Here is a 12,930-nt window from a genome sequence, read left to right as displayed (position 1 = left end):
GTTTTTTTCTAAAAAAGTAAAACAGCAAGTAAATAAAAATAAACTCACTTGAACGATCCTCTTCATGGCCTCCAGTTTGAGGGACTCCTTGTTGCTCTCCAGCATCTCTTTCAGGTCTTCGTTTCTGGGAACAGGAAGACATTTCTGGTCAACGTCTCAGCTGGAACACCGTGTACCAACAGAGGCTATTTAACTAATCAGTTTCAAAGTTTCGACTGGGTCAAAGGTGCTGTGAAATCCCCATGTTCTGGACATCTGGATCCACTTCATCCATTACACACACACACACACACACACGTCTAGGTGGTCATCTTTGTGGGGACTTTCCATTGACTTCCATTCATTTTCTACACTCTAAACCTGACCATTACGTACCTAACCCTAACCAAAACTCAATTCACACCTTAGACCTAAATCTAACCCCTGACCCAGAAACAGCTTATGGGAATCACACAGGTCCCCACAACGTCGGATGAGTCAAGAAAATGGTCCCCCCCCCCCTACACACACAAACAGGTAACGCTGCACAGTCTGAAAACAACGCTGTCCTCGGAAAAAGATGAGTTAAACCGGCTCATTGTTGGCATGACGACAATGATCATGTTTTAGGAAGCTAACAGGCTAACTCACAATGGTTGTTCTCAGTGTCCCATGCAGAGAACAGCAGGACATTGTTACCAGTCAACTGTCTCAGCGAACTCTCAGACGGTTCCCATGACAAACATTGTTACGTTTTGTTGAGGCTAATTGATTCAAAATTCTGCAGATGCTTCATTTCACCTCAGTTCATTCCACCTTGAATGTAAAAGTGGAGAGAAGCAACAATCTGATGTTAATATCTGTACTGGTCCTTAATGATGGATCTATTCAATCTAATTCTATTTTTTTGTGCTCTGAGCGACTTTGTGCTTTTTTTTTTAAACACTATATTTAGAATTCCCAATTGGACTTTCTGTACAATTTGAAAGAAAGTTTTCCACTTTTTTCCACTTCTGATACAGATAAAATCAGCTGATACCAATTTGATACAAAACAACAATGTTGAATTGATTTAAAATGTTTCTTTTTTTTAAACAGACATAAATATACTGAATTACTAATTTATTTGATAACTTTGTACCAGTGCAGCATGTTTAAATACACCAATAGCTTCACAAGCTTGGTCAAACATGTAAAAACAACTTTTATTTGTTCAGTCAGTGCAGTTAGAAGAGTAACAGCCAATGTAAAATAAATAATAAAGAACGTGAAGGAAACGGGTTGAAAACCTTGAATAAACTGCAACAAACCTTCATTCAGATGGTTCAACAAGTGAAATTAGGAATTCTGAACAAAGTGTAAAATCGCAAAACATGACGTCACTCAGAGCACGAAGCATAGACTTAGACTGAATAGATCTGATCTTATGAATTGGACACATTCATGGAAACCTAATATAAATGTTTTTTCAATATCTGGACCGATACAGATATCAGTATCAGATTGGTGCATCTCTAGTTACGCACATTAACACAGTGATTTCAATATTTCTGCTCCACACCACCTAGTCGTCATTTTAATTCTCCTAACGTTCTTCCGTCTACTTCATCTGGCTCAGTAACCAAGCAGACTTCTCTTCTCAGACAACGGCCTTACTGCTGTACCCGGCTTTGAGTGTCTCCCTGGCTTTACCGCCGGTGGCGTGCGTCAGGGCCTGCTCCTCCTGAGTGAGCTCAGGCTTCAGAGTGAGCTGCAAGCTCTCGGCAGACACCAGCACCGTCCTCATGGCCCCCGCCGCCTCCGAACGCAGCGACGAGAAACCGCCGTTCATCCTGGACTGTCGACTGACGGAAAATCCACAAACGTTTGTTTCTTCTTCAGGTTCAGAATGAAGTCGTCTTTTTTAGCCAAAGCCAGACACAGCTGGGGAAACACCACAAGACAGGCTGCACAGACTTTGTCATTCACTTCTCTCTTCCTCTTCAGTTGTGCAAAAAAAAAAAAAAAGAAAGTCACAAGATGCCCCCTTCTACTCGCTAACGGCTGGTCATCCTTATGCCTGAGGACAGGGTTTGTTCACGTTCTCTCCTGCTGCTGCTGCTGGATGGACGTCATTCGACCGTTTCTGCTCCCTGTTGGCACATGCGGCCCCGGCTGCCTCACCTGCCTCCTGGCTTTGTGTACGACTCAACAGCACTTCCCTCTAGGGAAAAAGGAGGGCCTTATCTTGACTGGTGGGTAAACATAGAGCCACTTTTCCTCTGCTACTGCTGTACGATAATCCACTTTTGGGCCGACATGGCCGGGGTCTGCATGCCCTGCCAAGTTTGGCAGGCGAGGCCAACAGGACAGGCCTTTAATCAAAGATAGCCGAGCCAGGATGAATGTGAGGAAATAGCCTTGAAGACGTGGAGTACAAAAGAAGGGAGGGTTTTTTGTATTATTGTAAATGTAGAAATCTGGCTTATGAGAAATGTAGTTTTGGCCCATTTGAAACCCGTATTGTTTTCTTTGAGGGGATGGGTTGACAGTCTTCAGTTGATGTGTTATGCGTTTTCAGTCCACGTAGTATCATTTTATAGCACAAACAGGTAATTATTTTACCTTCAGTAGTTATAAAAATAATACATATACCAAATATGACTTAAAGAAATTTGACGCCCTGAAATTGGGCCCCCCGTCTCTTTAAGAAGCTCCTGCTATTTCCAACACTCAGCACTTCATAACACACCAAACCTATATTATGCATTTACAAATATTTGTTAGAGCACCAGAAATAGTTCGTATAATGAGCTCAGCAGATGCACCAGGTATTTGCTAATTGCTGCTGCTAGTCTGAAGGAGCTGTGTGTAGGAGGTGTGTCGCAGGGATGCTTTGTGATGTGGAAGCTCGACTTTTATAAACTCGAATGGCTGCCATTCGAGGATTTCTCAAACATGCATGTAAGAATCAAAGCAACACTCCAGGTATATTTTTGATGAGGGAATAACAATATATAATGATCAATAGCTTAAAAAAGTTGATTTTATATAAAGTATATTTTTTAAAAGTCTGTAATGTGAAATTCTGTTCCTAATACAGGGTTTAATATAATGTCTTCCCACCTTTTGCGACTATATTAGCTTCCACTCTTCTGGAATGACATTTCAAAAGCTTAGGGAATGCATCTGTGGGAACTTTTGTTCACTCTTTCAGCGTCACTATTCATACGCATGATGAACCTTTTTCTGACACATTATTCATATCTTGTATTTTTCTTCTCAGTCTCTTAGCTCGTCAACAGACATTACACTTCTGCAGGTTTGTTGCTGAGGTTTAAAGCCAAAATATAAAAATAAATAAGTAAAAAGTTCTCTTATCACACACACCTTGGATAACTTAAATCTGCAGCTTTCTTCACTAATGTGTTTGATTTTAAAAGTAATGGATCCAAAAGCTGATTCAAATTGTGATTTGCTGACCTCTGGTGGTCACTTTCTGACCTGAAATGTTAAAAACAAAACAAAAACTGCAATATGCTTACTGTAGCCTCCTTTAAACCAAACTAATTTGAAAACTAAGCAATAATGTGAACAGTTTTGCAACTAGAAAAGGTGTTTGACATTCTTATCACATTTTTGCTCCAACAGTCACAGTTTGCAAAACTGTAAAATTATATCAGAATGTAATTGGGAGAACAGTCCGTTTTCTACAGCTCACACTAGAAATGTGTAGTAAAATTCTGCTTTTTAATGATTGACTTTGAAAGATTAAAAGCATAACCACTGTAAAAAAACAAAACCAAAAAAAAAATACACTATGACAAAATTACACACCGACGTGAAGATTAGGCAAACAACCTACAAAACAAGGAGCAAAAAATGACATAAAGCCAATCAAAAACAATAAACTAATAAAAGTAAATTTGATCGAGGGACGCACAGATCAAGCTTTTTTTCTGGCCACTTCAAATTTCAAGCTCAATTCCTGTTTTTTTCTTTTTTGTTTATTTTTTTTGTTGGTTACTTCAAGTACTCAAACAGTAAATATAAAATATATTTCCAACATAAAATTAAAGCAATCCAAGCTTCTCTTTTACATCAATGCTTGTCCCTAAGGTAGGCATTTACTATATAATTTATTGCAACAAATTTCTTGTAAAAATTTTGATTTATGGCAATAAATTCCAATTAATAATGCTTAGGGGGGAAAAACTAAAACTGACTGTATTGTTGGAATTATTTTTGCCATCTTTTCATGAGGGCATCAATAGCTTTCAACAAATTGTACAGGATGACTAAAATGATAAAAATAAAAATCAGCTCCATATGAAGGAGACTATTTCAAACATCTTTCAAGAGCGGCATTTGTGTGGCTTTGATTGCTGTGCCTTAAAAAAACAACTGAAAAGAAGGCATAGTATTTTATCATCAATTTTATCATTATCACAATAAACATCAACTGAAAATATCGTGATGAAATTTGAAGCCCATATCGCCACCCCAAATTCTTAACTTCGTGCAGCCAAATTTGGAAAAACTAAAACTGTTTGCTCACCAGCATAACAGAGTATAAACACAAAATGGTGACATGCACTAGGTCATTATTTTGCTGGAGTCAGCTGAAGTTAAAGGGGTGTAGTTGGAGCTCACATGACAGGTCAAAGGTCCTTAATGATGGTGTGCAACAAGGAATGCTAGCAAGTGTTTCAGAGGCTGCTTTGTTGATGCTGGCCGTAAACAGCTGCAGGCGTCGACCACAAACCTGTCCACTCAAAAGCTCGGAAGTATTCGATAGTGAAACATGTGGAGTTGACTTACTTCTTAAAGTCGGTGCTGAAAAGTCCAAAGGCAGCCCCGCCGCTGGAGATGGTGGCGGTGGTCTCCTGCCCCGCTTCCACCGCAGCCTCCGCGCCTCCTTGCTGGTCGTTGTACAGAGCTGTAGTCGACATGACTTCGCTTCTAAAACTGCAGTCCGAGAGGAAAACTGACTCCGCGTATGTTTGGAGCGGTAAACGTCGCGTTATCTTGTCAAGAAAAACGTCAGCGTAGTGTCTTTTTTAAAATTCCTGCAGAGCTAAACTTCTTCCAGATTTTTCACAACTTTTTTACACGCAGAAGCGGAAGTGTGAGTTGGACAAGTTGGCGTCACATGACTGGGCTTCAGCTGCAGGGCGGCCATAGATATACAACAAGTAGAGCCTGATGCAGGCTAAATAACCAAGTGTGTTTTCAGTTTTTTAAATTAAAAACCCTCTGACATAAAAAAAAAAAAACATTCAGAGAAATAATTAAAACTCGTTCAAATCATAATGAAATTTATCAAAGTTGGGGAAAAAATATGTAATTTGACCGTGAAACGAAAAAAAGTAACCATTTTTAATTTGTGAAATCTGTCAAGCAAAATTCGAATGCAAATCTCACAGTTTAAAATGATTAAAACGTGAAGCCATGGTACTAAAATTACAAAATCAAAAAAGTAAACTATTTACTGGATAAAGTTCCCTGAATAATCAGTTCACAATAATGTATTGGTTCCAAAGCGACCATTTGAGTTACGTTTTTTTTTTTTTTTTTTTTTTACATAGTTCAAATGATATCTATGGCTATAGTTAAGTAAAAATTATGTTATTTTTCATTTCATGTTTATTCATAAACACAATTGTGTTTTCCTTATGTTAAGTAGAGCAACTGCAAGAAAACAAGTAGAAGCGAAACGATGCTCTACAAATATAATTATAAAAAAGCATGTTTTTTTCAGTCTGTCAATTAAAACAGTCTAGTTAGTATGGAAGCCCATTTCTGCCACTCTGTAAAAAAATAAAATAAATTATCTCATTATAATGAGATACTATCTCAAAATAATGAGATAGCATCTCAAAATAATGAGATAGTATCTCATTGTAATGAGATACTATCTCATTATAATGAGATAATTTTTTTTTAACAGAGTGGTGGAAACGGGCTTCCATAAGTTAGCGATCTCCCCACATTTAAGCTTCTCACATTCATGATGTGTAGATCTATGGCTGAAACGCCACGAGCTCGTCTGTTACTTGGGAAGCCACAAAGGGAACAAAATGCACAAATGTCGTAGGGAGCTATTCTACCAAGTGCCTTTCATGCCATCTTTGCTGAAATAATTTCGAAAGTAACTGGTTAAATAACAATGTATCATTTGATTTGCAACATTTGTTATAAATATGTTACTGTTCGTATAATTTCTTAGCCCCGCCCACTGACTCTGCTTGGTCAAAACTCATTGATCAAAAATACATTCTTAATAAATTAATTACTGACGCATTTGAGTAAACATTAACAGATTTATCTCTTTTTTATATTTACCATCAGCAGTAAGTTAATAAACGTTCCAGATTCAAGAGGTTTTGAATAATACAATTTCCTGAAATATTTCCAAATTAAAAAGCTGACTTCGCTGCATTTTTTCATGCTACTAGGAAATTACGTAATGCGCAAGAATCGCATCCTATTATGAGAACGCCCTTAGTGAATACTTTTTTAGTTTGCGTTTCTCCTCTGTGACGTTTTTGCACTTCCGCCTGACGTGTCCTCGTTGAACCGTTCTCCTCCAGGATACTGTTTCTGGAACCGGTCAACATTTCCCCTCACCTCCACCTGTCAGCTGGCTGCCTCAGAGCCTCTTCACCCGGCTTTCAGGTTTAAATATTACCAGAACCACTAACACATTAGACGGACGTGGACGGAACCGACGTGAAGCTGTCCATTCAGCGGAAGAATGTCCGACTTCGACAGCAACCCATTCGCGGACCAGGACTTTAGCAACCCGTTTCAGGTAACGTTGGCTGGCTAAGTTAGCTGCTGTAGCTTTAGCCGCTGTATTCATACAATATTTATACCAACTACATGGCGACACGTAAGACGGGAGGAAAGTTTGGTACCGACTGGGTTCTGTGAAGGCACTGGAATAAAACTACTTGAATTTGAAGCTTTATAGGAAATATAGAAATATAAAGCAGGTGTTAGCGCTAACTCAGACCGAAACATCAACAGGTATATACGCACTTAGGTTTTCACGTTTGACTTGATTCATTTAGTTAATTTATACACTGAATTATATGTTTATATAGAAGCTTAACAAGATATTAAATAGTTAAGTGATAAGCAGGAACTCAAAACAAAGCAGAGCTATGAGAGCATATCGTCTTTGTATCAAAATGTCTCCCCTTTTCTTCTGTCTAGTGAGGGTACAGCTTGCGTTTGATCAGGTGCACTTTGACTTCTAACCTCCGACCGTCCCTATAAGTCATATCTGATGGTGCAAACATGCACAAACGGGAATCAATTGTTGGTTGGGGATGTTTTTGGTGAACCTGAAACTCAAAGTTATTAAAAAGAAATTTGTGACTGATTTAATTAGAGGGCAAATTCCTAAAAGGGCTCCCACCCAGGGCCGGATTTAGAAGGATAAGGGCCCCTGGGCCCTTAGAGTTAGTTTTGGTGTCCTGTCCACAAATAAATAAATAAAGCATTTTACTTATGCAAAGTACTGTGCACCAATAGATAGACTTCTACATTAGCATGTTTGAAACGTCCCATGTAAAGATGGTTGGTCCCAAAAAGAAAACTATAGCTTCTGAATTTTCAAATATACATGTATTATATACATTGATAATTTTTTTTTTTTTACAAAATTCAAACAACACATTTCACATGAGTCTACCAGTTTCATATAAAGAACAATGTTTATATAAAAAACAAAGTCTGAAACTTCGAGACACCCCAAAACTTTGGGTCCTGGGCTACCACCCATGTTGTCTCAAAAGTATAAAACAGATCAGCTATGCTGTAATCCATCCAGCCTTCCTTTGGGTGTCGTTCTGTCTTGATGGCTGAATGAGCAACAAGGACTGCTTGCTTGTTTTGTAGAATCTTATACTTTATATTGTATGCAAATTATGAATTCCAACAATACTAAATAAAAAAAGAAAAGAAGGAAATGGTGTTTAATTTAAATAAATATCATAACATTATTAGCCCATATTATTGCCGTTGCATTTTGGATCTTGGTGCATTTCTACAACAGAAGTCACAGCCAACAACGTGGAAAAACTTTGGATTCTTCTGACACTTTTCCCACATCTGTTGTTTTTAGGGAACACACAATGTTTGGCTACCTTTCTACCAAACATTTACTAGATAGTTATGGTAGTAATTATAATGATCAAATTAGTTCACATAATCATCTAACCTAATTCCTTTTTAAAAGAAGAAGTTGCTTTTAAGTTTTGTCTGGTTTTAGATAGTCATCGTATGACAATCTAAAGTATCAGTGTAATCACACAAAAAAATCAATTAAAAACCTGACACATCATCAGATTGCTTTCATTATAAACAAAATCAGCATTTATTCCTACTGCCTCATACATATTATGAACATGATGATATGGATAATTATAACTGTAAGAATTTAAATTAAAGCACTTGTTGTAATGTAGAAGTAAGAGATAAACAATACTAAATTTAGCAGTTTACTGTGCAGAATATTGTTTCATTTTACTGTTTTGCTTTTTATAGAGTAACTCTGAGGATTAGCTTTTAGCTTGTTGCTTATAACGGTGTTACCTTGCCATGAGATGGGTGGCTCTCCCTTCATTTTCCCAGCATAGGTCTCTGGATTTTTCACTATCAGAAATATTTTTAAAAATATCCTGAGTTGTGTTTCTTGTATAGGCAAAGGAAAAGTGTAGCATCCATACTTCAGCCAGCTGACCAGCAGTGCGCATCTCCATCCTGTCTCATTAAATTAACTTAAAACCAGAAGAGTGGAAGAATAGGCCTGTCATGATAACAAATTTTGCTGGACGATAAATTGTCCCAGGAGTTATTGGGATAAATGATAATATTGTTCTTTTCAGACCATTTTCAAGTAATGTAATGCAAGAACACATTCTCAAATATCAGTAAATTTTAAATTGTAATGCATATTTAAACACTGGAACTGGAAGACATTTTAAATATTTATTTAAATATTTAAATAAATAAGCAAAGGAACAGAAACAGCAAATAGAATTATGAAGATTCTGTAAATAAAATTTTACTTCAACAAAAAGAGCGATTTGAGACCAAAGAACCAGACTGAAGACTTTTTGCCATCCAGTTTTTGATATAAAGAGAGAAAAGAGGTAAAAAAATATATATATATATGATAAATCATGTAAATGGAAATTATTGAGCTCAATTTAATTTACCATGCCATTTATTGATATATTGCTTACTGCAACACACTAATGAACGGAAAATATTTGAAGACTTTTGTAACCATGACACGATTTTCAGCTTTGAAAATTTATCGAAATGTTATCATCATCACCCGATGATGACATCATTCGTCATCATCGAATGATGGGTAGATTTTACTGGGTAAATTAATGATAAGTCACTAATTTCCTTAATTTCCCGATCCTGTGCTCTGCTGCCTCATGTCGGTCATCTGCTGGCTAACGCCATTACGCTCGAAGCAATTATCAATACTTCATGGATTCATATGGTGGCGTTATTGGCAACATATGGGACGAATTGACCCTCTGGTCTTTGACTGTTTTGTCCCATTTTTCAGAAAGTAGGCTAATTAGACTCTGTCAGAGGTTTTTTTATGGTGGAGATGTCACATCACAACTCTTTGCGGCTTGCTCGGATCCAGGATATGGTAGAAATTAATGTAGAAACATTAAAATCAGTCTCCATTGTTTCATGCAGCAGGCAGAGCGTGCCAGCTGATCTTTTGATGTTCCAAAAGAAAAAAAAACACAGTTAATTTGCTTTGGGTGTGCGGAGCTAGGCAGTAGGACAGCATTAAATTTTAAACGCAGTGTACACTGAAAAATTAACGACAGCGCTCCGGTGACGCCTCGTTTGCATGCATGCGGCAGCGGAAGAGCTGCTGTGAGACATTCAAGAGTCAGGGAGAGACGGGACTGGGTAAGGCTGGCACTTCAGGAATAACCCAGATTGGATGTTTGTCTCCAGCAGCCATTTGAGTGACACTAGCGCGAGGCTAACCGGCAGCTCATGGTAAGCTATATATTCAACTGTTGCGTGCGGGGACGAAGATTTTAATGCAATTACATGGATTCTAGGGCTGTGCGATGTGGTTTAAAAATAAAGTATTTTATTTTGTCAAATCATTTCCGGTTTTAATTGATGTTTTTTAGTTTCTGTTTTGGGGACCCGATATCTGTGACGCACCCGTCTGTGGGTCGCGCGCTTTACTCCTGTACCTCCGCTGCGCCCAAACGACGCAATTTTACCAAATGATAAAGTCTTAAGTTTATGAGAAAAAAAAATATTTTGAGGGGGAAAAACCCCTCCGTTACCAGGAGCTCCTCAGTTCGTGTTGTTTGTTCTTCGAAATAGATTCAGTCGTTTAGAAGTTCTGCTACTGATAATAATTCAATGCTAATGTGTTTAAAGATGCAATATTTCTATTTAGTATTAACTGTAAAACGTATACATAAGTATAACTTGACAAGAACCTCAACATTCTTCATTTATTTTTTTTATTTTTTGTGTGTGTGTGTTGGTCTCCTATAATTACATTATTCTTCTAATTTTACACAGGTATTTGTGTAATACAAATTTATTCATGTTATAAAAAAACAAGAAATCTTATATACCATCATAGAGTTTACATGATTTGAAAGTCCAAATAGAAGCTGTAAAAGACGCTTGCCAAAGAACATGCTCGGCCAAATTGCGATTTTCCAAAAATTAAATCTTAAAAAAGCAAAATTTCGATTAATTGATAAAATCAGTTTTTCGCCCTGCCCTAAAATGTTTCTTTTTCTTTTTTTACTCGGCTGTCATTTCTTAGCAATTGAGAGTTAAGATAGTTTTGCAATACAATAATTTGTTGAATTCTTGCAAGAAATGTGCCAGACGATGCTCGTCTGTTTATTAGTCGGAAGCAATCGAAAGGATTTTCCCTCCTCTTTGAACTTTTTGCTGCTGTCTTGTGAAAATTGAGATTATCTTTTCTTTGACCTAAATATTAAATTATAGACTAGCTTTGTTAGAACAAAGAGAGCTCTCATACCCTCTCTCATGTTACTTTTCAAAATCCAAATCTTGTGATATATTTGAAAGCACTGCCACATGAAGCCAATTGTTTTTGTTTCAGGATCCATCGGTGACACAAGCAAGGCAGACGGCCACTTCAGGGCTAGAGGAGTACAACCCCTTCACAGATGCCAAACCAGTGAGTCTTTGAACACTCATAGATTTGGATATACTGATAAAAAAAATTTTCTCTGAATTGATCCTTGATGCTTACTTGTTCCAAGTTAAAACCTCACTTGTCATCTTCTCTTATGAAGGCACAGCACAAAGAGGTTTAAAATTTAGATTATTTCTGCAGAAATGTTGACTCTGTTAGGGCTGAAATGATTAATTGTGATTAATCTATAATTGAAATATTTGTCAACTAATTTAGTAACTGATTAATCGTTAACTAGAGCAAACAGTCTCTAAAAAAAGACCATTTCCTGAAAGAACAAACAGCTACTCTCTTCATTTGGAGATTTATGATTTTGGCTACAATCATGCACATATGCCAGTATAGCTGAAAAATACAGAAACAAGCAAAAACAAAACTGAATGTATTCTTATAAAATGGATTTTTAAAAATGTTTTGTGTTGATATTTTCTGTGAAATATTCCATCAGACTCAGTCATTTCAGTGGTTTCCTGGAGTGGTTTCAATGCAGTGTTATCAGATTTTTATTGTCCTATTGGAATACTTTATCTAAAAACAAATTCAAGAAAAGACACTGAGCCATAGTTGAGATGTCATAAATCAGAGACTGACTGTACATTTTAAAAATAGGGACACAAACGGTTTCAGATTTCTCCTCCATTAACTATTATCTTTGTATTGTTTTGCTGCTATGACGGCTATTCTCCACCCCACACAGCATTACTTTTTATTTAATCTTTTTTAAAATGTTCTCATTTTATTTATACAGTAATGTGCTGTACTTTTGAGGTGTTATTTTTCTCATTACTAATTAACAGATCGGCATGTTCGCCATTTGAAGAAACACTAACTTCCTCATTTATTTGCGGCAGCTTTTTTTTTTTTTTTTTTTTAACTATAAACTTTTGCCATGTCACCTCACTGTCCGGCAGTGTGAGATAGTGGCGATCTCACTAAAAAGAGAAACTTAAATGGCTCTTTCCTCTTTTGCTTCCTGCGTAGAGACCTGCAGGTGTGGCTCCCAGGAGTGCAGGCCCCGGGGCCTCCACTCAGCCTGCCATCATGAGGGCCTCAGAGGAGCCTCCAGCCTACGCACAACCTCAGGCGCAGGTACAACAATAAAAAAAAACCTGCATGTTTTGTGTTTTATTTATTTTTACTTTTTTGTAGTTTTCAGGTTTCCAGTGTGAGAAAACCAAACAGCCCCCAGCATCACTGAGCCACTTCTATGAACTTCATAGAACAAAATTCCCAAACCTCTTTTGGCTGACATTCGGCCAGAGGCATCTCAATGCTGCAGGAGGCAGCATTTGTGAAGAGAGAATTTAGTTCTAATCTGCAGGAGCAACAACAGAAAAACACAAGCAAAAGCAGAAGGACCCAAGACGTTTTCCGGCGTGTTGATGGATTCCTTCTGGATTGTGCTTGCAGGAGTCGTCGGGAGCAGCTTCTGAGCTTCTGCGGCGGCAGGAGGAGCTGGAGCGGAAAGCGGCAGAGCTGGACCGACGGGAGAGGGAGATGCAGTCCCTCAGCGCATCAGGAGGTCAGAGAGACAGAGGAGAAGAGTGTGATGTTTTGTAATTGTACAAAAATATCTTTGCCAAACATTTATTTTATACACAGATGTCGTCTCTTTAGCAACAATACGTTTTTTTGTTTTTTTGTTGTTTTTTTTTGGGGGGGGGGGGGGTTGGAAACGGTGGAAAAATTAAAACAGGTTTTTTTAAAATGGGGAAGGG

At 37.6% G+C, this 12,930-nt stretch overlaps 2 protein-coding genes across 8 annotated transcripts in view; one reads left to right on the top strand and one right to left on the bottom strand.

Annotated features, from left to right (window-relative positions):
• Window positions 1–5,120, bottom strand: part of ap3b1a (adaptor related protein complex 3 subunit beta 1a) — a 63,838-nt gene extending 58,718 nt beyond the window's left edge. For 2 of the 6 annotated variants that reach the window (XM_015040267.1, XM_015040271.1), the window contains exons 1-2: window positions 4,780–5,120; window positions 49–124 (exon numbers count right to left, since the gene is read on the bottom strand). In XM_015040267.1, coding sequence (XP_014895753.1) covers window positions 49–124; window positions 4,780–4,910 — 207 coding nt within the window. In that variant the 5' untranslated portion in view covers window positions 4,911–5,120. Of the gene's footprint in view, window positions 1–48; window positions 125–1,643; window positions 1,932–4,779 lie in introns of those variants that run through there. The other 4 variants (XM_015040269.1, XM_015040270.1, XM_015040266.1 and 1 more) reach the window with 3 other exon arrangements.
• A 1,332-nt stretch (window positions 5,121–6,452) lies between these two features.
• Window positions 6,453–12,930, top strand: part of LOC106952257 (secretory carrier-associated membrane protein 1) — a 15,303-nt gene continuing 8,825 nt past the window's right edge. The window contains exons 1-4 of one of the 2 annotated variants that reach the window (XM_015040264.1): window positions 6,453–6,772; window positions 11,117–11,194; window positions 12,194–12,301; window positions 12,623–12,734. In XM_015040264.1, coding sequence (XP_014895750.1) covers window positions 6,716–6,772; window positions 11,117–11,194; window positions 12,194–12,301; window positions 12,623–12,734 — 355 coding nt within the window. In that variant the 5' untranslated portion in view covers window positions 6,453–6,715. Of the gene's footprint in view, window positions 6,773–9,667; window positions 10,012–11,116; window positions 11,195–12,193; window positions 12,302–12,622; window positions 12,735–12,930 lie in introns of those variants that run through there. The other variant, XM_015040265.1, reaches the window with a different exon arrangement.

Source organism: Poecilia latipinna, unplaced genomic scaffold, assembly GCF_001443285.1.
Source record: "Poecilia latipinna isolate Pla-1442-1.1 unplaced genomic scaffold, P_latipinna-1.0 Scaffold503, whole genome shotgun sequence".
Lineage (NCBI taxonomy): Eukaryota > Metazoa > Chordata > Actinopteri > Cyprinodontiformes > Poeciliidae > Poecilia > Poecilia latipinna.
This window is presented reverse-complemented; position numbering and strand designations above follow the sequence as displayed.